The sequence below is a fragment of the Rhinoraja longicauda genome, chromosome 20 (assembly GCF_053455715.1).
Source record: "Rhinoraja longicauda isolate Sanriku21f chromosome 20, sRhiLon1.1, whole genome shotgun sequence".
Taxonomy (NCBI): Eukaryota; Metazoa; Chordata; class Chondrichthyes; order Rajiformes; family Arhynchobatidae; genus Rhinoraja; species Rhinoraja longicauda.
In genome coordinates this window covers 36,049,021-36,075,408 of record NC_135972.1, presented here as the reverse complement: position 1 = coordinate 36,075,408, position 26,388 = coordinate 36,049,021, and the positions used below count along the sequence as shown (strand labels likewise).

The 26,388-nt window shown below is 44.0% G+C and overlaps 1 protein-coding gene across 4 annotated transcripts in view; it reads left to right on the top strand.

Moving 5' to 3' along the window:
- cped1 (cadherin-like and PC-esterase domain containing 1) overlaps positions 1 to 26,388 on the top strand; it is a 219,716-nt gene that overhangs the window by 34,021 nt on the left and 159,307 nt on the right. For all 4 annotated transcript variants that reach the window (XM_078417409.1, XM_078417410.1, XM_078417408.1 and 1 more), the window contains exons 3-4: positions 13,227 to 13,330; positions 15,927 to 16,011. In XM_078417409.1, coding sequence (XP_078273535.1) covers positions 13,227 to 13,330; positions 15,927 to 16,011 — 189 coding nt within the window. The remainder of the gene's footprint in view (positions 1 to 13,226; positions 13,331 to 15,926; positions 16,012 to 26,388) is intronic.

The following is a 26,388-nucleotide window of genomic DNA, read 5'->3' as shown; positions in this document are numbered from 1 at the left end:
GAGTTACAGCGAGGTGGTCACAGCTAAGGTACAAGAGTAGGTACCTTTAAAAGCAGCGCCTTTACCACCTTAGACAGGTGAGGAAATTCAGAGTGTCTCTGAGGATCCTTCATTGCTTCTACTCTGGGGCTGTAGAGAGCATCCTGTCCGGCAACATCACAGTCTGGTTTGGGAACAGCTCTGCCCAGGACAGGACGGCCCTGCAGAGAGTAGTGCGTTCGGCAGAACGCACCATGGGAACTACACTCACCCCCCTGCAGGACCTATACATCAGGAGGTGCAGATCAAGAGCAAGCAAGATTATGAGGGACTCCTGCCACCCCAGTAACAGACTGTTCCAGCTGCTACTGTCACGCAAACGCCTCCGCTGTCAAGCTATGAAAACGGAGAGGATGAGACGGAGTTTCTTCCCACAGGCCATCAGGACTGTTAACGTTTATAACTCCAGGGACTAAATAACAGTATAACAGTATAACAGAGCTTTATTTGTCGTTCGGTACCGAAGTACCGAACGAAACTACATAGCAGTCATAGAAAAAAAAAAGAACACAAGACACATGACCCCAACACAAACGTCCATCACAGTGACTCCAAACACCCCCTCACTGTGATGGAGGCAACAAAACTTCCACTCTCTTCCCCACGCCCACGGACAGACAGCTCGTCCCCGACCGACCCGCACAGTCCCCGCACCGGGCGCTGAAACGTCCCGCGGCCGAACCGGGCGATGAAAGTCCCGCGACCAAGCCTTGCGCAGCTAAGTCCCGTGGTCGAGCCGCACCGGTTGATGTCAAGTCCGCAGCCGAGCCGCACCAGCGATGAAAAGCCCCGCAGCCGAGCCGCACCGGGCGATGTTAAGCCCCGCAGCCGAGCTGCACCAGGCGATGTTAAGCCCCGCAGCCGAGCTGCACCGGGATGTAAAGTCCAGCGGCCAAGCCGCACCGGGATGTAAAGTCCAGCGGCCAAGCCGCACCGGGATGTAAAGTCCAGTGGCCAAGCCGCACCGGGATGTAAAGTCCAGCGGCCAAGCCGCACCGGGATGTAAAGTCCAGCGGCCAAGCCGCACCGTGATGTAAAGTCCAGCGGCCGAGCCGCAGCGGGCGATGTTAGGCCCCGCAGCCGAGCCGCACCCTGCGCCGTGAGGAAGAGAAAAGTTCCCCCCCCCCCCCCCACACCCACCCACCCACACCACCACCCCCTCCCACACATACACAACCAAAAAAATATATATAAAAACCATCCCAACACCGACACACAACAAAAAAAGGGAAAAAAAAGACGGACAGACTGCTAGTCAGCCGCTGCCGTTATTTATATGCTGTAACTGTAATTTTTTTTTGTTGCACAATCTGCAGGCATTGCCACTTTCATTTCACTGCACATCGTGTATGTGTATGTGACAAATAAACTTGACTTGACTTGACTAGGTGAGCAGCCACGGGGAATGGGAGTAGACAGAGAGTAGAGGTGACCCGTGTGGCCATTCCCCGCCAATACAGGTCTACCCTTTTGGATGCTGTTGAGGAGGATGGCCTGTCGGGTGCGCGGCAGAAGCAGTCAGGTGTGTGGCACTGAGCCTGGCTCAGAGGCACAGTGGCGAAGGGTAATGTCAGGCTGGTTGGTGACTTGTCAGTTAAGGGGGTAGATGGGAGATTCTGTAGCAGCAATCGAGACTCCAGGATGGAGTGTTGCTTCCCTGGTGCCAGGGTCCAGGATGTCTTGGACTGACTCAACACATTTGCAAAGGGGGAGATGAGCAGCTCGAAATCTTTGTGGATGTTGGCACAAATGACATGGGTAGGCAAAGGGATGAGCGCCTGCAAAAGGAATATAGGGAGGTAGGGAAAAGTATTAAAAAGCAGGACATCCAGGGTTGTGATCTCCAGATTACTCCCAGTGCCACATTCCAGGGCAGGGAGGAACAGAAAAATAGGACAGATGAATGTGTGGTTGAAGAGTTGATGCAGGGGGCAAGGATTCCAAATTTTGGACCATTCAGATCTCGTCCTGGGTGGAGATGACCTATACAAGAGGATTGGGGTGCACCTGAACTAGAGGGGAGCCAACAAGTTTGTTAGTGCTACACCAGTGTCCAGGGAGGGAGCAGGATAGAAACATGGAAACATAGATAATAGGTGCAAGAGGAGGCCGTTCGACCCTTCAAGCCAGCACCGCCATTCATTGCGATCATGGCTGATCATCAACAATCAGTAACCTGTGCCTGCCTTCTCCCCATATCCCTTGATTCCGCTAGGACCTAGAGCGCTATCTAACTCTCTTTTAAATTCATCCAGTGAATTGGCCTGTACTGCCTTCTGTGGCAGAGCAATCCACAAATTCACAACTCTCTGGGTGAAAAAGTTTTTCTCAGCTCAGTTTTAAATGGCCTCCCCTTTATTCCAGGGCCGTTTTTACAGCATTATGGGCCCCCGGGCAAAGCAGTGTACTGGGGCCCCTACCGTTACTCTCCCCCACCCCCCTTTCCCTACCACCCCCCCCCCCCTGTCGTGCCGGCGAAAAGCACTTACCGAAAAGCACTTAGCGATGGACTTAGGGTGCTACATTGTTGCGAAAAGCACTTACAGTTCGCTGTGAGAAACACTTAGGGATGGAAAATCAAAGCACTTAGGGAGCTAATTGTTGCGAAACAGATCGCTGTGAGAAACACTTAGGGACCGAAAATGTTGCGAAAAAAGCACTTATTGAACCTACATTTTTAAAGTAGTATTTATTTATTGCAAGTCACTTAACATACACAGATCAGCATGGGGCCCCTATGCTCGTGGGGCCCCGGGCAAGTGCCCATCAGGCCCATGCGTTAAGACGGCCCTGCTTTATTCTTAGACTGAGGCCCCTGGTTCTGGATTAGGGATAGGGATTGAATCGAATGCAGGACTGAGGCAGGTGAGAGGCTGGAAGTCGGCATGGAAGGTAATGAAAGAAAGTTCAGTGGACAAAAAAGGCAGGAGTACGGCAGGGAGTGAGGAAGGACTGGTGGATTGAATTGCATTTACATTACAATGACAGGCCTGACAGATAAGGTGGATGAACTCAAGGCATGGATAGGTTTGACTTGGATGTTGAGCCATTATGGAAACCTGGCTAAGAGAGGGATGGGACTGGCAGCTTAGGTGCAGGTGCTGCAGGAGAGATAGAATTGTCATAACATTTCAGTGGCATTGAGACAGAGAGGGAACAGGTAGGGAATAGAGGGCTCTGGACCGTGTGCAGGCCGAAGGGATTTGTTCAGATTGGCATGATAATAGTGTCGAGGTGGTGGCCCAAAGGGCTTGTTCCTTTGCTGTATTTTTTATTTGTTCTGTTGGTTTTCATTGCTAAGTTTAATTATTAGCAATAACTCTTGTCTTAAAACTCACTGCTTCTGTACTTGCTTTGCTGGACAAATTAAATACTCCAAACTTGATTACAATTTTCAGCAATTATTTTACATTGGCTATCTATGATTATTTGTGCAGCTGAATTTGTCTGTGAACTCATTAGTGTGTAGTTTGGGTTTTGCCCCGGGGGTCTGTCTGTAATAATTGAAGGAAGTTGCGGATTAGACAAGGAAAGCTTGTTAGATGCCATGTTTAAATGCATCCTGATGTTGTGGATCATGTGTCCAAGAAATGGTAAGCTTATATTCACAAAATGCTGGAGTAACTCAGCAGGTCAGGTAGCATCTCGGGAGAGAAGGAATGGGGACGTTTCGGGTCGAGACCCTTCTTCAGACTGAAGAAGGGTCTCGACCCGAAACGTCACCCATTCCTTCTCTCCCAAGATGCTGCCTGACCTGCTGAGTTACTCCAGCATTTTGTGAATAAAAACCTTCGATTTGTACCAGCATCTGCAGTTATCTTCTTATACAAATGGTAAGCTTAACTGGTTGAGGATTTTGGACTTTAGGGGCCGACTTTCCGAAGACCTGTGCCTTACCTATTCCTGCTACTGGCTTTGAAGCTCATTCTGTTAATGATTTTATGCAGCAGTCTCCTCCTTTGCTTGTCTCTAGGCTATGCTTCCCACTTCATATCCGCATTTAGCGAGTTACTGAAGCTGACTAGAATCGATGCTTCCAAACTACTAGCTTTTGAGTGTTTCACGACACCTCCTGTATTTGTGTGACCAAATGTGAAACTCTGACTTGGGTCGTGATACAGAGGCCCTGTTGCTGAGCCCCATGTAGCAAACCCCCTCTGCACTGAGACATGTCCTCTCCATCTCCTACTGAGCCCATCTGCTACGGTATGAGATCAGTTCCACATTCATTACAATGGGGATTTATAGCCTAAAGACTCGGAAGAGCACGTTGTCCTCATACCTATTTGTACTTGTTTATTTTGGGGAGATTTTAATGCTTTTTAAATTTTATGAGCCATTTTAAAAGTAGGACGATTATGTTTAATTTATAAAGGAGTCTGATGAGACTCCTTTATACGCAACAATGAGCACGTAAATATTGGTCCTTTAAAGAAGAATGCATTGGAAGTAGTTGAGAGAAGGATAACAATTAGATTTTTACCGTATGAACCCACCTTAAGTTCAGTTTAGTTTAGAAATACAGCGTGGACACAGGTCCTCAGGCCCAGCGATTCCACGCCGACCAGTGGTACCCTCACTAGCACTACTCTACACACCAAGGACAATTTACAATTTTATTGAAGCCAATTAACCTACAAACCTGTACGTCTTCAGAATGTGGGAGGAAACCAGAGCACCTGGAGAAAACCCATGCGGTTACGGGGAGAACGTACAAGCTCCATACAGACAGCACCTGTAATCGGGATCAAACCCAGGTCCCTGGAGCTGTAAGGCAGCAACTCTACCACTTTGCCACACGGTGCCGACCAAACTAAAGTGCCACCTCTACAAATCTCATTTACCAGCACTTGTTCTATAGCCTTCTATGACTTGGTGAGCTGAGCTAGATGTTATAAACTTTACTTTGGACTTTAGTGATACAGTGCAGAAACATGCCCTTCGGCCCACCGAGTCTGTGCCGACCAGCGACCCCCCTTCACTAATATTACCCTATTACCCTACCCTAGTAGGGACAATTTCACAATTTTTACCGAAGCCAATTAACCTGCAAACCTTTGGAGTGTGGGAGGAAACCGGAGCACCCGGAGAAAACCAATGTGGTCACAAGGAGAACATATGAACTCCATGCAGACAGCACCTGTAGTCAAGATCAAAGCCGGGTCTCTGGCGCTGGAAAGCAGCAACTCTACCACTGCGCCATTGTGCCACAAGATAGGAGAAGCAGAGTGTTTGACTATTATTGCGTCAGAGGTAGATAGATTCTTGATGAGCTAGGGGATGTAAACAAGAAGGCAGAGTTGAGGTTCTGGTCAAATCAAGTGATGATCTTGATAGCTTGAAGCTGAGTGACCTCTACTCCTGGTTTGTGTGCACTCGTAATCATTTTTACATGTCACCAAATATCACATTTAACAACTCTGGGTTATGCTCAATCTCTGAGTTATGAAGAAGCTCTTGGGTTTGGATAGGAGGTTAAGCTTTGCCCCAGTATTTTCTCCTATCAAAGGGCGCTCCAGACATGTGGGATTGTAAAATCAGCCCACACATCCATAGCAGGTAGGAGAGGGCCATGGATGGTGATTTTAGGTGGTGCACTGGACCCAGTGGGATCTAGGCCTGATGCAACAACTGTAATCCAATCTAGTTGATGGAAACTAAATCAGAGGGCAATTTAAAATCTATATATAACAAAAAGTCTCATCTTGTATGTATGTATGAATGCATGTTCCAGAAATACAGACAAAACGATAGACTATAGCGCAACAATTTTAGGCCCACCTTACTCACCATTCGCCTGCGGTGTGCAGTATCAAGTTTAGTTCAAATGTTTGCACTCCCGTGTACCGTTTTGGTTGTATTTTGGACACATCCCCCATAAAATAAGCGGCGTACCTGCGCAGCAGCGCCGGGAGGACCGGCGCCTGTCCCGGCGTGCCCCGCGCCTGACCTTCCTCCTGTGGTGCAGCACGGTGGCGAAGAGAAGGTCAAAGAAGATGGCTGCCGGGAGGATGAACATAAGGCAGCACCTTGCGGCCCTCTCCTGCTGCTGGTCGGCAAGATGGCCACCCTGGGCCGGGGTAAGTGGCTCCCTCTCCCCTTTCCTCTTCCCCCTCGCCTGCCCCTGGCCCCACAACGAGGACCCAACGAATCCACGAGTCGTCTAGTATTAATTAAAGTTGCTTCCATCACTGCCACACTAGATGTTGCCACAGATCTCTGAACGGGCAGCCAAAGCTGCTTGTTTAAAGGTGGCCGTATCATTCTGTGCAAATTGCAGTCTGTTTGGAGCTCACATTCTCTATTAACCCATGAAAACATCAGGGTGGGGTGAAAAACCCAGGGACACGGGCCTTTCTTTTTGAGGACAAATAGGAATACTACTCCAGAGCACAAGGAAAACTGACAGGAATGACCTGTTTTCACTCATATAACATCCCAAGTGATATGTGATATCTTTTCTAGAGCCATTTCAGCAACTTCCTATCCAATCCAAAATCGCCTATAAAATCCCTACAAATCCCTGCATAAAATCCCCCAAACTAACTGCAATTATTGCATCCACATTCATTTCAGTTTATATCTACCAATATATATTTTTTAATTTGAACTTACTCCACTTTCAAAGAACTTCCCATATTAGCAAAGAATTACTAGAAGTATTTTTCTTTACGTAACATCTAAACCGCATGCAGCTAGCAATCTCTTTCCACATCTAAATGTCTACATGAGTTCTAATATCTTGTTGCATTAGCATTAGCAATTATTAAACTTGGTTGATTACTGTCTTTATTAAAGAGAATAGTACATCCCGAAACAACAAAGAAATGATTTCCTTTGCAAACTAACTGACTGTCAAGAAGATTTTCGCATCGAGTGAATAAATATAAATATTTAAGATTCAAGATTCAATTTATTGTCACATGTACCAATGAAGCTACAGTGAAATTTGAGTTACCATACAGCCAGACTAAATAAAAAGCAACAAGACACACAGCCACATAAAATAAAATTTAACATAAACATCCACCACAGCGGATTCCACATTCCTCACTGTGATGGAAGGTAATAAAGATCAATCATCTTCCTCTTTGTTTACCCGTGGTCGGGGCTGTTGAACCATCCGCAGTCTCCGCGGCCGACGGTCTGATGTCCGAGCCCTCGCACCGGGATGATCGAATTCCCTCGTCGGGGCGATTGACAAACTCTGCATGGAGCTCCCGAATCGGCCTCTTCTACCATTGTTACATATTAAAAAATATTTAATATTAGTGTAGTGGCCTGGCGGAGGGAGGCCAGAGAAAAGGCAAGACGCCAGGCAGTTTTAGGTAAGGTTCTTTATTAGGCTGTGAGCTCCTGCTCACGGCATAGTCCACCCAGGGATGAGCCACGCCTCCCAACGTGCTGGCTTTTAACCTCTTACGCCTGTCCGTCACGTGACGAGGGGGCTGACGCAAGGAGTGGCCTGATATATTTTTATATACAGCAAAATATGTAACCAGCAGCTCGATCGGGTGCGCGTTGATGCAGCTGGTAGAGTTGCTGCCTTGCAGAGTCAGAGAGCTGGGGTTTGATCCTGATCGTGGGTGCTGTCTGTGTGAAGTTTGCATGTGCATCCTGTGACCGTGTGGATTTCCTCCGGGTGCTGTGGTGACACTCTCACATCCCAAAGACATGTGGGTTTGTCGGTTAATTGGCTGCTGTAATTTGCCCCTAATGTGCAGGGAGTTGATGAGACAGAATTGGTGTAAACAGATGATGGAAGGTCAGCATGTACTGGGTGGGCCGAAGGGTTTGTTTCCCGGCTGCAGCTGTAAAACTCAATGTAATCTCGAATGTGACCTTGCAATTGAAATGTGTTGCTATTTTCTAGTCAGCAGCAGGATTGAACTATGAGGGGTTTGGAATGTTATCCCAGGCAGGGAAGTGGCTGTGTAGTTTGCTATTTGCAGCATTCCCCATCTCCAGCTTTTGTGAGGTCAATTAAGGTAAAGCAGCTAAAAATACTTTTGTTATTACTGTACCCAAATTCAAATATTAAGCAAATTCACGGGATGTAATTTTTTTCTGTCTCAATAGTTTTTTCTCAATCTTTACCCATTTGTCCCTCTGTAAATCTTTCCCCATGACTAACGGCAATGGAGACAAGGCATTTGCCCATTGCTTTTTGATTGGGAACCTGTAAAGCAAAATTAAATATCTTTGCTCAAATTCATTGGCCTGTCTGTGCACTCTGATTATGTTTCCTCGATGTACGCATCTTACAAAAGAATAAGGCCGCACAATGGCACAGCTGGTAGAGCTGCTGCCTCACAGCGCCTGAGACCCGGGTACAATCCTGACCATGGGTGCTGTCTGTGTGGAGTTTGATCATTCTCCCTGTGATCGTGGGGGTTTCCTCCGGGTGCTCCGGTTTCCTTCCACATCCCAAAGATAGGTGGGTTTGTAGGTTAACTGGCCTCTGTAAATTGCCCCCTAGTGGGCAGGGAGTGGATGGGAAAGTGGGATAACATAGAACTAGTGTGAGCGAGTGATTGATAGTTGGCAAGGACTCGGAGAACCGAAGGACCTGTTTCCAGACTGTATCTCTAAATTATCTAAACTAAACTACTGATGGATAAGCTTCCCCACAGTTATAGCGCAGACTGCTTCATCTTGCCTTTACCTCATCAGATGCCTGTAACTCCTGTATAAAGCTTTAACGGTCACCATGATTTTCATTTTATTCAGAATAGTGCACCATTTAAGTTGACCTCCTGGGTCCATGGTTGGCTATTTAAGTTGACCTCCTGGGTCCATGGTTGGTCATTTAGCTTTACCTCCTGGGCCCATGGTTGGTCATTTAAGTTGACCTCCTGGGTCCATGGTTGGTCATGGTTCCTAACAGCATTAGTTTTCCACCCCTTCAACACCTGCCTTAAACTTAGAGTTTTGACTTTTGGAGAGTTTCGATTGCTAATGGGCAAGAAAGATCTGCATTTCCTAGCCTCTAATTGTTGCAGTTCGCCTCCTGAAAAGTGGTGGCACAATTGATGTAAGGATAGAACCTGATGCTGTGACCTCTGTTGTGGTTCTCATGATGATTTGGTTGTATGTCAGAATGTGAATGCACTGTTACTGCTTCTCTTAAAGTCTAATATTCAGCCTTGCACTTAGAAAACAAGGGTAAAACCACGTACAAAGAAAAGATGCAAAGTGCTGGAGTAATCCCCGGCTGCATCAGGTCACGACCGTTCTTCAGACTGGTGGAGGAAGCTGGAAGCGAGAGGTGGGGAAGGACAAAGCCTGGAAAGTGATGAGTGGATACAGGTCAGGGGCTTTGCCATTGTCAGACGGTTGAACAAGGCCACCAATCAAAAGACAAAAAAGGGTGAGATAAGGGTAGGGGAGGCGTGACATGAGAAGCCAAAGAAAGGAATATTCCTGGAAAGGGATGGGGAGAGGGGGAATGGAAGAAACTGGTTGAACTACGCGCACTGCACCTGGGAAACCTAAATCGTCCTTTACTTTGGCTGAAGTTTTTTAATCAGATGATGAAGAGGTTTATGTTCCCGATCCCCAATCCAAGGTAATTTGGGAACTCTTTAATCCCTGAGTTCATTACCAGTGCAGGGAAGCATGTTAGTTGTCCAAAGTAAATATGATGAAGATCTGAAATCCTTGCCTCATTTTGTAAATAGTTCAATATACGTTGCATCTACAGCAAGATATTTAATGGGTGTTGTGCGGTCATCCGCATGTCCACACAGCATTTACTGAGTTAATCGGATGTTACTGATGGAAGTGTATATGTAAATGAAAACCAATGGTGCCAAGATCGAACTTGGAAAGCCCCATTATTCTGAAATCAAAGGTTGCTAATCAGCTCCAACTGATGTGTATGGAAATTTCAGTTCATGGACACAATGATCATTTTCGGGGAATTAATCCCGATGTTTTCAATAGTAGACCATGCCGTAGGCCATGGGTTGAGTCGAAACTCCTGACCAGTTAACATGTGCCTTATTAGTACAATTTCTTGGTCAAGTTGTTTTGTTCATGTCCGAAACCACACTGTTGCTTTGTGATACCTTCATCAAAGAATTGCACAAGTCTTCTGCAACGGCATCCTTGCTAGGAGCTTGAAACGTAGTAATGTGGAAAATTAGGAGCAGGAATAGGCCATTTGGCCCTTTGAGTCTGTTTTGCCATTCAATACAATCATGGCTGATCCTGTCTCAACACCATATTCCTCTTCTCTCTTTTGATGAAATGTGCATCTAGAAATATATCTACAATATCCCTTTAAATATATTCAGGGATGTCTTTGGTAAAGAATGTTATCGGGTCAGCACTCTGAGTGCAGAAATCTTTCCTTACCTCAGTGCTAAATGTTTTGCCCATATCCTGAGAGTGTGAGTCCTGGTTTTATAGCCTTCAACCAAGAGAAACATCCTATCTGCATCCACAGATAGTCACAAAAAGCTGGAGTAACTCAGCGGGACAGGCAGCATCTCTGGAGAGAAGGAATGGGTGACATTTTGGGTCGAGACCCTTCTTCAGGCCGCCTGTCCCGCTGAGTTACTCCAGCATTTTGTGTCTTTCTTCAGTTTAAACCAGCATCTGCAGTTTCTTCCTACACATTCTATCTGCATCCAATCTGCTAGAATTTTCTATGATGGGATTATCTCCAGTGAATGCAGACTAGTCAACTCAATCTCTCCTTAAGTACCAGTTTATTGGTACATGATGTACATTAATAACAGCACCTTGAATAAAGTTGGATGGTTGCCTTACTTACTTTCAAGGTGGTGATGCACTCTGCATGTTGCCCTAACTAGGGCATCTAACCAGAAGCATGTACAGTGGTTCAGAAGCCTTTCCATTAGTTGACCTAGGTTTTCAGAGATGCAGGAAGACATGAATTGTCCAATTTATAAATGAAATGTCTGATTCAGTTGTTTTCCAAATGGTTCACAGGTGATCTGATCTCTCTGCCTTGGTTTTGCAGTATAAATAGCAAGAAAGGCTATTAGCACCCACTGCTTGTATAAAAAAATATATTGGATAGCCAATTTCTGACATTAATCATGCAGTAAAACTGCAAAATTGGACAAATCCACAAGTTGCCATATTCCTTCAGAAACGTTGCTCCAACAGGGTCTTGCAGGGATGGTGACCATTTAAATACATGCCACAAAGAAGGTTAGGATTAACAGCCATAAGAAACAATTAGCGTTACAGGAATGGTTAAGGCGTGCCATTTAAGTGTGAGTGAATCTTTCAATAGGTTGATGTCTTAATTACCGGAGTGCAATCCCTACAGTGCTGAACAATTATTTAAAAAATGTAGCATTCCATTGCTTTGATATCTACTTACTGTTGGGCATTATTAAAAAATTACATATCGTATTTTAAAAGTTTTGTTGTCTCCTTCCATAATCAGACCTGAATAGTCCTTCCATAAATCAAGGTACCGTTCGATTCATCTCAACCCCATTGTTGACATTGGTCTTTGTCTATGGATCTGATGCATGACAATGCTGAGAACTATACTCTGCACTCTGTATCTTTCCCTTTGTACCGCCTGTTGTACTTGTTTGTTTGTGTTCATGTATGGTATATCTGCATGGTATTTTTTTTTCACACAGAGAGTGGTGAATCTGTGGAATTCTCTGCCACAGAAGGTAGTTGAGGCCAGTTCATTGGCTATATTTAAGAGGGAGTTAGATGTGGCCCTTGTGGCTAAAGGGATCAGGGGGTATGGAGAGAAGGCAGGTACGGGATACTGAGTTGGATGATCAGCCATGATCATATTGAATGGCGGTGCAGGCTCGAAGGGCCGAATGGCCTACTCCTGCACCTATTTTCTATGTTTCTATGTTTCTATCTGATTTGGATGCAAAACAAAGCTTTTCACTGCACCTTGTTGTCTCCTTTTGCTGCTCTTTTAATCCATTTCTTTCCATTTCATTACTTTTTGTATATGCATGGTGGTGTTGCCAACAGTGCAGCTGACTCCCAGCTTTGACTCTCACCTCTGGTGTTGAGCTTGCATGTTCCCCTCTGACTACATGGGTTTTCCACGGGTGGACCAGTTTTCTCACGCATCTCAAAGACCTGCTGGTTGGTAAGTTATTTGGCTGCTGTAAAATACCTCCAGTATAGATGGTCAATAGAGGAATGGTTTGAAGGGAACGAAGTGGGGAGAATGGAATTACTCTGAAAAACAGCTTAGGCTGAATGCCCTTCCATTTCACAAGAGTATGTGATCTAGCATTGAATTATATTCTAAGTGTAACAAACTTGCAGCACACAAGCCGGCCCTTCAGCCCATTATGTTCATGCTAGCCATTTTTTTTACATTAATATCACCCCAATCCATTTTATTCTCCCCACACTTCCATAACACCCACCTATTTCTAACACCACCAACCCCCCCAACCCCCAACCTCACTCCCCCGCCCACCCATTCAAGATGGCACACACTAGGGGAGAAAAGTTACAGCAGCCAAATAACCTACTAACATGCATGTTTTTGGGATGCAAGAATGTGCAAACTCCATACAGTCAGTGGCAAACGGCAGTGGTCAGGATCGAACATGGGTCACTAGAGCTGGGAAACACTGGCTTTACCAGATATGCCATCAATTCCTTCCCTATTTAAGACTGAGCTTGGCTCGCTCAGGATCCTGTTTAGTTAAGGAGACACGTAGTTACGTTTAGGTTTATTATTGTCACGTGTACCGAGGTGCAGTGAAGAGCTTTGTTTAGCATCCAAATCAGATCAGATATACCACACATGAACACAAACAAATCAAAGTCCAACAGGTGGAACAAAGGGAAAGATGCAGAGTGCAGAGTATAGTTCTCAGCATTGTAGTGCATCAGATCCATAGACAAAGTCCAATGTCCATAATGGGGTAGAGGTAAATCGAACGGTGCCCTGATTTATGGAAAGGTCTGATTATGGAAGGGAAGGAACTGTTCCTGAGTTGGGCAAAGAATGCACAGGATGGCTATTACCCCATTCACGCAAGTCATAGCTACTGGTTTGGTTCACTGATAAACACAACATGTGTAATTTTAAAGTTAGTTTCAGAGCAGCACCATTCACCAATACTGAGAATATAATCTGGCCCAGTGTGTTTCATTGGTGTCATAGAAATGTTGTCAGCAAACTCATTAACATTCTATTTTCTTCTTAGGAGCTCAACATTGGGACTTACTAATCTGTTTCACTTCAAATGAGGTTGATGGTGACAGGTGCATTCAAAAGGGAAAGTTTGATCAACTTCTATTCCACCAGAAGGTAACCAAATTTCCTCTGAATTATGACAGATGTGGTCTTTTGTTTAAAATCATGTTCCGTGCCTTGCTTTTGCCAGGAACATCACACTTCACAAGCTGGAAACAATCTAAAGTAACCTTCAAAACCCAAGATACTAACTAATGATGTAATTCATAAATCATTGTTTTATCATTGCATATTGGCACTTTGATTGTCCATAATCATGACCCTTTGATTGAAATACAGCTGCCATAAACTGTATTCAGGGCTATGACTGCCTTGCCAAAGGTCTGATATGATCTAGATCGAAGATGCTAGTTGCACAGAATCCATGGTACTGCTTTCATGGCAGCAGTCAGTGTGGGTTCCACATTATGTAAATATTATTTTTCAAGATTAGCAATGTTTCTATACATGTGCAGTGATAGTTATGTACAAAGTAATTAGATATTGTCATTTTTTTACATTTCCATGACATTAAGTGTCGTTGAGTGCAGTTGAATTTGTGATGGATGTTGTTGACAAGCCTGAATCTTTCTAGATAGGCCCTTATCTTATTGACCCTTATGGAGCTTGAAATTGTATTAAATTATTTATTGATTGGTCTTTTCTGACATTGGTCTAATGTGCCAAATAATAGATTAACACTGGAATACAATGCAAAGGCAGGGAGACCTGTAGTGGGCGTGGATGATTCACTTGGCTTCAAGATGTCATCTTTATTTCAGTGCAGGTTAAATCGTTGTGGCCCACACAATTAAGTTTTTGTGACACCAATTAAAGCCTTCTCTTACATTTAAAATATTGTCGAATCCGAACTATCATCGTATTCATTGGGAAATGCATCGACACTGATCAGGTTGTAGTTAACTCATCTTTCTCATTGATTGGTACTCCATTGAATAAATGACGTAGAATGCAGGTTCAGTACTGGCTGATGTCTCCTTTAATCGAAAAGACATCTGGTAACATAAAAGAATCAGGTTTGCTGAACCAGCTTGGTTTTAAGAAGAACTAGACCAAGTGGACCCGTTGGCCCATTCCTTGTAGAGGGGGAGCAGGGAAGGGGAGAGGGTGTCACTGAGTGAGCCCTGGACCCAGTGAGGAGCAAATGAAGTTGAACGTGGCCGATTGTGACGTCATACGCTGAGGACTTTCAGGAAATGGGTTAGAAAGTGAATTTTTAAACTTTAAAATGTCTGTAGCTTTAAAAATGTGAATGAGAGTTGTTAGACATTATGGCCAGGATAATGGTGAGTAAGGTGGTGCAAAAATTGTGGCACTATGGAGTATCATTTTGGCTGTGCGAACCACCAAATTTATGCTGCACACATACACACATACACACGGACAGAGTTTTAGTAAGATAGATAGATAGATAGATAGATCGATAGATAGATAGATAGATAGATAGATAGATAGATAGATAGATAGATAGATAGATAGATAGATAGATAGATAGATTTCGTCTTTGCCATGATACTTTCAAAAGCAACAAAGTAAAAATTACAATAGCTAATCAACGATTATATAATTATAGAGTAAAACAAGTTCCTCTGCCTTCTTGCCTTCTAATTTAGTTTAGTTTTGAGATACAGCACGGAAACAGGCCCTTCGGCCCATCGAGTCCACGCCGACCAGCTATCCCAGCACACTAACACTATACACTAGGGACAATTTACAATATTTAACAAAGCCAATTAACCTACAAACCTGCACTTCTTTGAAGTGTGGGGGGAAACTGGAGCACCTGGGGAAAATCCACGTATTGATGGGGAGAATGTACAAACTCTGTATGGACAGCGCCCATAGTCAGGATCAAACCCGTGACTGGCGCTGTAAGACAGCAACTCTACTGCTACGCCACCGTGACACCCTTTTGTTTTAAAAATAGTCGTATTTAACACAAACTTACTAATAATATTGAACAGTCAAGTATTTGAGTTGTAATAAAGCACAAATTAAATGCAGAATATTTAGACTTTCTTTAGTCTGTTGTTTTAAGTTACTTATAATGCTTTAACTTATTTTCTATTTTTTAAGAACTATTTCAGCACTGAATCTAAAGCCCTTTTGTGGTACATGATGCACTCTTGCCTTTGATCCAAGCAAACTTGTTTGTTTTCTACTGACCAAGGTTGTGGACTTTTTACAATTGATCCAGTTTCTTCACTGAAGTAACTCAAACAAACTTTTTCGGGATGATGTTTATAAGTTCATAAGTTCACAAGTTATTGGAGTAGAATTATGCCATTCGGCCCACCGAGTCTACTCCGCCATTCAATCATGGCTGATCTCTGCCTCCTAATCCCATTTTCCTGCCTTCTCCCCATAACCCTTGACACCCGTTCTAATCAAGAATCTGTCTATCTCTGCCGTAAAAATATGGCCTCCACAGCCCTCTGTGTGAATGAGTTCCACAGATTTAGTAACTTGACTGTTCAAAAGTTAATTTGACAGCACTGGAAGATCAAAACAATTTATCACATTTTTTGACATCATTTTGTTTTAATCGGTACTGGTAATAATCAACAAAATAATATATATATTTTTTTAATTTGCCATTTTATTTTGTGAGGTAAGAAACAAGCATCAATGATCGTGTATTTCTTTACAGGTAAACAAAATACCAGGACTAGAGAGTACACTTTGCAGAAAAGATGGCTTTTGCCAAATTATGAAGATAGCTCAAAGCCTACCAGGTACTGTCCTCCTCATCTTCTGCATTCCTTTGTCTTACTGTGGCATCCTGGTCGGCATGGGCAGGTAGGGCCGGATGGGCTGTTTCATTGCGGTATGCCTCTATAATTACAGTCTTGATTGATACACTTAATCAAACAATTTTACAAATTAACAAAGCTCTATTTGGTCAGGATTGCTTGCCTAATAATTCATAACATTATAACAAAAGATTGCAGCACATCCCAGCTCATTTGCTGAGATAAATCCTCAACTACACCTGTGTTACATTCTGGAAGTTGGGATCAAGCTGGACATCAAATGCTTGTACCTCTGACCTCCTTACTTGCTGGTAGACTTGGCATAGAGTCCAGGTTATGAAGCATAAACAATTGGAGCTGATTTTTGCATCCATTTGCATCCATCAGGGTTGTGTTCAGGGTGACTGGTGTATGTAGAGTGAACCATTCATTTGAATGGGACCTCCAAACTGCATTGTAAAACATGCAAAGCAAAAAATCTTCGCATGCTGGAAATCTGAAATGATTAAAAAAAACAGCAACATTGCATATAATTAGCAGGCGAGCAAAGATAATTGGTATTTCAGACTGGTTGCAGAGACGAGGGGCAGGTGTAGAAATTGGTGATTGGTGGAGGCTGAGAGAGTGAATAACACAAATGTGATGCTGGGAAAGGGAGGTGAGGGCTTTTTTGTTTTGCATCTTCTCTAGATGAATCGGTTTCAGTTGACAAGCCTCCAACATCCTCGTTCAGGTTTCTCGAGGACCATTTGAGCCATTGTAGATCTACCATATTAGATCGCCTTCACTATATATATTACCACACTTATTACGCATGCTGCACATTCCACATGTGGTCCAGTCCGGATCTTCATCCCTACCTGGACTATGTAAACTGCCTTCCACTGTCTCTCAGGGGGACTTGATGCTGACTACGGAGACAATAGCATGGAATGTTTCCTCCGCTTGTGTGACAATAAAGACTACGAGTTGTTACTTCTGTGTATGGGACTAATTAAACAACAGTCATCCAGCATCTCTTGCTTCCCATCCCGCCATAAAGATTTACTTTGTTCCCTCCACGCCTCCTCCTCCTCCTCCTCCTCCTCCTCCTCCTCCTCCTCCTCCTCCTCCTCCTCCTCCTCCTCCTCCTCCTCCTCCTCCTCCTCCTCCTCCTCCTCCTCCTCCTCCTCCTCCTCCTCCTCCTCCTCCTCCTCCTCCTCCTCCTCCTCCTCCTCCTCCTCCTCCTCCTCCTCCTCCTCCTCCTCCTCCTCCTCCTCCTCCTCCTCCTCCTCCTCCTCCTCCTCCTCCTCCTCCTCCTCCTCCTCCTCCTCCTCCTCCTCCTCCTCCTCCTCCTCCTCCTCCTCCTCCTCCTCCTCCTCCTCCTCCTCCTCCTCCTCCTCCTCCTCCTCCTCCTCCTCCTCCTCCTCCTCCTCCTCCTCCTCCTCCTCCTCCTCCTCCTCCTCCTCCTCCTCCTCCTCCTCCTCCTCCTCCTCCTCCTCCTCCTCCTCCTCCTCCTCCTCCTCCTCCTCCTCCTCCTCCTCCTCCTCCTCCTCCTCCTCCTCCTCCTCCTCCTCCTCCTCCTCCTCCTCCTCCTCCTCCTCCTCCTCCTCCTCCTCCTTCTCTGCAACTTTTTTTTGATTCCTATGAAAGGCATTGACATGAAACAGTCCAAACCCAAAATGCCTCTTATCCATGTTCTCCAGAGTTGCTGTCTCACTCATTGAGTTAGTCCAGCCCTTGTGTGTAAATGGTAAAACCATGAACAACATTGATGTGCAGAAGGATCTTGGAGTCCAAGTTCACAGCTCACTGAAGATGGCAGCACAAGTAGATGGGGTGGTAAAGAAGGCGTATGGTATGCTTACCTTCATTGCTAGGGTCAGGAAGTTATGATGCAGGTCCTGAGGACTTTGCTTATGCCACATTTGGAATAATGCATGCAGTTCTAGTCGCCCCAATACAGGAAAGATAAAGAGGCGTTGGAAAAGGTGCAGAGGAGGTTTACCAGAATACTGTCTGGTTTGAGGATTTCAGCTACAGGGAGAGGTTGGATAGACTTGGATTGTTTTCTCTGGAACGTTGAAGGTTGAGAGGAGACAGGGTAGAAGCATATAAAATTATGAGAGGCATAGATATGGTACAGTCAGAGCCTTTTTATAACGGTAGAAATGTCCAACACTAGAGGGCATAGCTATACGGTGAGAGGGGGAAAGTTTAATGTAGGTGTGTGGGACAAGCTTTTAATATGATGACTAGTTGGGACCTTGAATCTTGAATCTTGAATCTTGAATAACTTTATTGTCATTCGGTACAAATACCGAACGAAATTACAGCAGTCACAAAACACAACAAGAAAAGAAAAAAAAAGTACACAGGACACACGACCCCAACACAAACATCCATCACAGTGAGTCCAAACACCCCCTCACTGTGATGGAAGGCAACAAAACTTCCCCTCTCTCTTCCCCCCACGCCCACGGACAGGCAGCTCGACCCCTAATGAGGCGACCGACACAGGGGTGGTGGTGGAGCCATCTATGAGTGGTTTTTAGCTAGGCACATAGAACTGCATGGAATAGAGGGATATGGATCATGTAGAGGCAGATGAGATCAGTTTAACTAAGCATCATGTTCGGCATAAACATTGAGGGCTGAAGGGCCCATTGCTGTGCTGTACTATTCTATTTTCTATGTCATCACAGAACCGTAGGAAACATGCAATGTAGAGAGAGGCCATTCGGCCAATTGTGCCCTCTTCTAGCAATTTTTAACTGGAGATGGTATTTATTCTTTTCCAATTGTTTGAACAATTTTGAGATGTGTCTTATCATGAAAGGTCTCTGATAGAGAAGGAAAGTAATGAACAAGGTGGCCATGGATACAGGTCTCCTGGATAATTGGTACCTTGGAGGCACCATCTGCAGGACTAGCACAGAGATGATGTTCAGGGATGATGTATAGAGATGATATACAAGCCATGGGCTTGAACAAGCATGATCTATGCCAAGTTGTTGGAAAATTTGTTTCATCCTTTAATCCTTGTCTTCCCAGTGCAACTGTTAATCTTTGTCTTCCCCATCAGCTCCATGCAAGGTCTTGGTTGTCCAGATCTACACCCTAGCAAAGATAGCAATGCCACTTTTTAGAATTACCAATAATCCAGCTGCAAGAGTCTTTCTTTGATTACAAATTATCTAAATTCAGTAAGCAATAGCTGAAAAATTCCAGAAGAACTTGGGCGGCACGGTGGCATACTGCCTTGTAGCGCCAAAGGCCCAGGTTCGATGCTGACTACGGGTATTTGTCTGCACGGAGTTTGTACGTTTCTCCCCGTAAACCTGCGTGGGTTTTCTCTGAGATTTTCACCTTCCTCCCACATTCCAAAGACATACAGGTTTGTAATTTAATTGGCTTGGGATAAATGTAAATTGTCCCTAGTGCCTGTAGGGTCGTGTTAATGTGCGGGGATCGCTGGTTGGTGCGGACTCAGTGGGCCGAAGAGCCTGTTTCCATGCTGTATCTCTAAACTAAAAAAAAACTTAACACAAATTAATTTTAGTAACTTCATTATTTTGAATGGATTTCTTTATGTGGCTCAGCTGAAGACTTGACCCAACCAGACCTAATCTGAAGTGTACACCAGAGTTGAACCAGGACTGATCCAGGACTGTAGCAGGTTTAATCTTCACATTGTAATTAGAGGACTGTTTGCCTCGGAGAGTAATTATGCATCCAGGATATTGCAAAGGCTGAAGCTGGGGCCCCCAGAGAAATTAGACGTAATGCTATTAAATCTCGTAAGGGATAATATTTATGACTTCTGTAAGAGAATCACTTAAAATATTTCTGGGAGGTTGTTTCATAAACATTTAGGAGAATTTTTGAGCCAGTTTTAAAAACATCAACTACATGAAATGTAGTTATTTATATATATATATATATATATATATATATATATATATATACCTGCCTTGGAATTTGTTGCCAGGGCACATATTATTTCAAATTCACCTTCTCTAATTTGGAATTTAACATCAGATGTACAATAAACAGCATTTTTTATCCATATGATCAGCTGGTTTTATCAGTGACATTAATGTAGATGTGAATTCCCAAAGTTCATATTTTTTCTAGTGTATGAGTGCAAGTTTCAAAATCCATTTAGTCTGAAGATGGGTCCCAACCTGAACTGTCACCTACTCATGTTCTCCAGAGATGCTGAGTTACTCCATGGAAAACATGAGGAGATGACAGTTCAGGTTGGGACCCTTCTGACCCGCTGAGTTACTCCAATATTTTGTGTCTATCTTCGGTCTCCACACTGTTATTCTCAGAATTCTATTCATATAACGATCCCGGGTGGGTTCGATTTATTGTTGTCACATGTACCAAGGTTTTGCATGCTATCAGATCAGATAATATTATACATAAATGCAATCAAGTCAAACTCATGTACAATGGCTAGCGTAAAGGGGAAGATCTAGCAAAGCAAATCAAGTCTTGTATTAATAATAATGGAATTTTTATCCATCCCAATATACTTGACCAATAGTTGGTGTAAGTCAAAATATGCAGGGAGGAACTGCAGATGCTGGTTTAAACCGAAGACAGACAAAAAAGTTGCAGTAACTCAGTGGGTCAGTTAGCACCTCTGGAGAAAAGAAATAGATGATGTTTCGAGTCTCAATCCAAAATGTCACCCATTCCTCTTCTCCAGAGATGCTGCCTGACCCGCTGAACTACTCCAGCTTTTGTGTCTGTCATCAGTTGGTGTAAATCAAGTTGGTTGAGTTGTTACATGTTATTAACTTTTGACTTCTAATTTGAGGGATTGAAGTGTATAGGCATGAAATGTAACTCTTATCAACCCGATATTGGGTTGGAATTTTAGGTGAACTACAGTGCATTCAGAAAGTATTCAGACCACTTCACTTTTTCCACATTTTGCTACGTTACAGCCTTATTTTAAAATGGATTAAATTCTATTTTTTTTATCATCAATCTACACACAATACCCCATAATAAAAAAGTGAAAACAGGCGTTTAGAAACTTTTGCAAAGTAATTAAAAAGAAATAACTGAAATATCACATTTACATAAGTATTCAGATCCTTTGCTATGACACTCAAAATAGAGCTTAGGTTCACCTTGTTTCCAATGATTATCCTTGAGATGTTTCTAAAACTTGATTGGAGTCTACCAATGGTAAATTAAATTGGTTGGACATGATTTGGAAAGGCATAAGCCTGTCTTTATAAGGTCCCACAGTTGACAGTGCATGTCAGAGCAAAAACAAAGCCATGAAGACGAACGAATTGTCCGTAGACCTCCGAGATAGGATTGTGTCGAGACATAGATCAGGGGAAAGGTATAAAACAATTTCTGCAGCATTGCAGGTCCTGAAGAGCACAGTGGCCTCCGTCATTCTTAAATGGAAGAACTTTGGAACCACCAGGACTCTTCATAGAGCTGGCCACCCAGCCAAACTGAGCAATCGGGGAGAAGGGCCTTGGTCAGGGAGGTGACCAAGAACCTGATGGTCACTCTGACAGAGCTCCAGGGTTCTTCTGTGAAGATGCGAGAACCTTCCAGAAGGACAATTATATCTGCAGCACTCCACCAATCAGGCATTTATGGTAGAGTGGCCAGACGGAAGCCTCTCCTCAGTAAAAGGCACATGACAGCCCACTTGGAATTTGCCAAAAGGCACCTAAAGGACTCTCAGACCATGAGAAACATAATTCTCTGGTCTGATGAAACCAAGATTGAACTCTTTGGCCTGAATGCCAAGCGGCATCGCTCATCACCTGGCCAATACCATACCTATGGTGAAGCATGGTGGTGGCAGCATCGTGCTGTGGGGATGTTTTTCAGCGGCAGGAAATGGGAGACTAGTCAGGAATGAGGGAAAGATGAACGGAGCAATGTACAGAGAGATCCTTGATGAAATCCTGCTCCAGAGCCTTCTGGTCCTCAGACTGGGGCGGAGGTTCACCTTCCAACAGAATAACGACCTAAGCACACAGCCAAGACAACGCAGGAGTGGCTTCATGACAAGTCTGTGAATGTCCTTGAGTGGCCCAGCCAGAGCCCGGACTTGAACCCGATCGAACATCTCTGGAGGGACCTGAAAATAGCTGTGCATCGACATTCCCCATCCAACCTGACAGAGCTTGAGAGGATCTGCAGAGAAGAATGGGAGAAATTACCCAAATACAGCTGTGTCAAGCTTGTAGCGTCATACCCAAGAAGACGAGGCTGTAATCGCTGCCAAAGATGCCTCAACAAAGTATTGAGTAAAGGGTCTCAATACTTATGTAAATGTGATATTTCAGTTATTTCTTTTTATTAACTTTGCAAAAATTTCTGAACACCTATTTTTACTTTTTTATTATGGTGTAGATTGATGATAAAAAATGAATTTAATTTATTTTTAAATAAGGCTGTAACGTAACAAGTGGAAAAAGTGAAGGGGTCTGAACACTTTCTGAATGCAGTGTATATTGTTTAGGGAATGTCCATCCCACGAAAAGGTCATTTAAAAAGGAAAAAAACATGAAAATGTGCTTTTGCTGGTTCTATATTTTAGAAGTTATTTGCTTTAAAACAACAGAAATAATTCAAGCAATTGGTAGAGTGGCAAATTGAGTAAAATAGCTAGAGTGTGAAATGGATATCTTCGTGATTCAATTCAGGTGAATTAAGACTGACTCTTCCAACAGCTTCCTCTTACAAATTGAGTAGAATTATTGTGCAAAAGAGAGGAGGAAAATAAAACAATGCGAGTCGTGTAACTTCCATCCTGGTTTCCCTTGCTTCTCCTTGCTGGGAATCGTATTCTCTGAGCGATTTACATCCAACGCACAAATGCAAGTATATTGGACCTTCTGGCATGGTGGCACAGCTGGTAGTGTGGCCACCTCACAGCGCCAGAGACTCGGGTTTGATCATGATGACTTATATATCTCAGCCAGGACTGTTCTCAAGACATCTCCATTAACTGTCCTAAGTTGGCGGGGAAGGGACGTGGCTGTGTTCTGCAGCTGCGGCTCACCGGCAGTCTCTCTGTCTTTTTTTTGTTTTTTTTGTCTGTCATCGTTTAATGTACGTTTTGTTCTATTTTTAACTCTGTATATGTGGGGGGGTGGTGGGGGGGTTGGGGGAAACCATTTTTCTAATCTCTTCCTCAACGGAGATGCGACCTTTACCGTGTCGTATCTCCGTTCGCGCTACGGCCTAACATCGTGGAGTCGGCGGCCTCCAGCTGGGATCGACCTTGAAGACTCCGGTCGCAGGGCCTGGACTTACCATCTCGGAGGCTTCGGCCGTGGGCCCTGCAGACCGCAACATCGGGAGTTCGCAGGTCCCTGGCTGGCGACCGGTTTTTGGGAGCTCCAGCCGTAGCAGCTTCGACCGCCCCGAAGCGCGAGGTACGATCGACCCGCTCGCAGGCCCTTCATCGCCCTGCGTGGCCCGGCCGCAGCACTTTCCATCGCCCGGTGGGGGCTCAGGACTTTCATCGGCCTGCTCGGCTCGGCCCTGGGACTTTCCATCGCCCAGTGGGGGCTCAGGACTTTCATCGGCCTGCTCGACTCGGCTCGGCCCTGGGACTTTCCATCGCCCGGTGGGGGCTTCAAAAAGTCGGGAGCCTCGATCACCTCGTGGCACCACGGGAGAAGAATGAGGAGGAGATAAGACTTTTCTTTGCCTTCCATCACAGTGAGGGTATGCCTGGAGCAATCGCTGTGATGGCTGTTTGTGTAAAAATTGTATCTGTGTGTCCTGTGCTTTTTGTTGTCTACTGCCGGACCCTGACGTGAGAGGACGCTGGCGTTGTTTATTCGCCGCTTTTCCGTTAGGATAGTTTGTCTGTTTGTTTTTATGTTGATTGTTTTTGTAAAGCGCTTTGAGCACCCGATAAGGCGCTATATAAAATAAATGCTTATTATTATTATTATTATTATTATAAGTTCCCCTGTCTTCATGTCTTTCTCCAGGGTAAAAACAGAGACAAAATATTCAATGAGGGCCTTGCCCGTCTCCTGCAGCTTCACACAGAGATGACCACTTTGGTTTCGGAGGGGCTCTATTTTCTCTCTAGTTACCCTGTTTCCCTTAATGTATTTATAAAACCTCTCTGGATTTTCCTTTATATTATCTGCGAGAGCTATCTTCTGCCTCCTCTTTGCCCTCCTGATTTCCTTCTTGATCATTCTCCTCAGTTTTCGAAACTCCTCCAGGGATACACTTGATCCCAGCTGCCCCATGCCTCCTTCTAATTTCGACCCAGAGCCTCAATATCTCTCATCATCCAGGCATCTTTACTCCCACCTGCCTTACCCTTCACTCTAACAGGAACATGCATGCTCTGAACTCTTGTCATCACACCTTCAAAAACATCCCACTTTCTGGACATTCCTTTGCCTCCAAACAACCTACTCCAATCAACTTGAGCAAGTTCCTAAGTACTACCATCAAAGTTGACTTTTCAGAATTTTAACTAGTGAGCTCATCCTGTCTTTATCCATAACGATTTTAAAGCTAATAAATCAGTGGTAACAGGTCCCATGCCCACAGACATGTCAGTCACTTCCCCGTTCTGTCTGTGTGGAGTTTGCACGTTCTTCCTGTGACCACATGGCTTTCCTCCGGGTGTTCCAGTTTCCTCCCACATCCCAAAGACTTGTGGATTTGTAGGTTAATTGTAAATTACCCCTCCTGTGAAGGAAGTGTGTGTGAAATTGGGATAACATAATACCAGTGTGAATGGGTGATCAGTGTTCAGCGTGGATTCAGTGGGCTGAAGTGCCTATTTCCAAGTTGTGCCCTTCAATCAATCAAAAAAGAGAAGAGGCATTATTGGGGCCACCTCTTCCTCCTTTTTTAAATTCAAATCTCTTGAACCTTTTATATGAAATCTAGAATGAAATCTGGATTGAATCTGGCTTCGTGGCCCAATCAGTCCATTTTGACATTTACCCTAAATCCAATTGATGCACCCATTTCTCAGTTTCTTTTATTTTTCCTTTCCTTCAGGCATTTGTCAAACATAATCTTAAAAGAGGAAAGTTTCTGCTTTGACCACTGACCATAGAATTAATTTTCACTCCTTCTCAATTCCTGATTCTTGTTTATTCTCATCTGTTCTAATTCCCTTTAACATATGGCTTCATGCTATTGACCGGGCATTGATGGAGAAAATGGACAGCCTTGGTCCACTTTCCTCGTCTTTTTGCACTCTTTAATCATACCACTTCACATTCTGAATCATCTTATGATAAAATATTATTTATTATCTGGAGAAGTCTCTCTTTGTACTTTAGCTTTCTCTCTTTGTACTTTAGCTTTCTCCTTTTGAAGGCATGAGCTTTGGTTGCATCCTTCAGGAAGAAAGCTCCCTGGAGATCTTTGAGGCTGCTGTGTGCTTAGTTTAAACTGTGTTCCATCCCGCAGCACTGCTACAATTTTGCACGATACCAGCAAAGTTCTACATACTGGTTAGCTCCATCATGGAGGTCAACCCACACACATGGCAGGACAATGAGCCACGTCCAGAGTAGGATCTGGCATTGAGCAGAAGATTCATATATGGTATCATTATATATGGTGATTTTAATGTCCATTCAAATTTCTATAACCCGCCAACTGGCTCTGCACTGTACACGAGTGAAGTAATAAAGACAAGATCTGGTGTCAAGAAACAAACCCAATTACTTTAATTGCAAAGCCCACAATCCATATCTTCAGCAACTATTAGGCTAATGTCGTACGGATCACTAACTTGATCCATTTTAATTATCTTATTCTGTTTAGAATGAGCTTTAAGCTATTTTAATATCTCTCACTTACACTTGTCTAATAGTCCAAGATGGATGCAATGTCATCATTTAACTCCACTCTAACATCCTGGACATGCTTATGACAATCTATCTGGTTTCAGGCTTTGCACAAATTGTTTTTGCCAAAGTGTCTTTTGCTCCGTGTATTTTAAACCAGTGAAAGAAATTTAAAAGACGGTTTAAGTAATATGTGACAAAAGAATGCGTGGATTAATTAATATGAAACGCATCTATAAATAAGTTCTGATCTCGAAGAACGGAAATATAAAGCATAACATCACTCTCTATTTATTGTTCTAAGTCAGTTATTTTTAATGCATTTCAGATCTCAAGAAGAATATGGGAACATTTATACCTCTCACTAGCGGATATTTATTAGAATGTTTGTTTGACTGTGTCTCTGCCAAGATTCTACTTGTCTACACTTGGGTGTAATCTTGATATTTGAATGAAATTCTCAAACTCTGCATTGGCATCTTTGTGCATGGCTGTTGTTCATCTATATCTCTGATGCCCTAGTGTGAAACATCTCATCCTG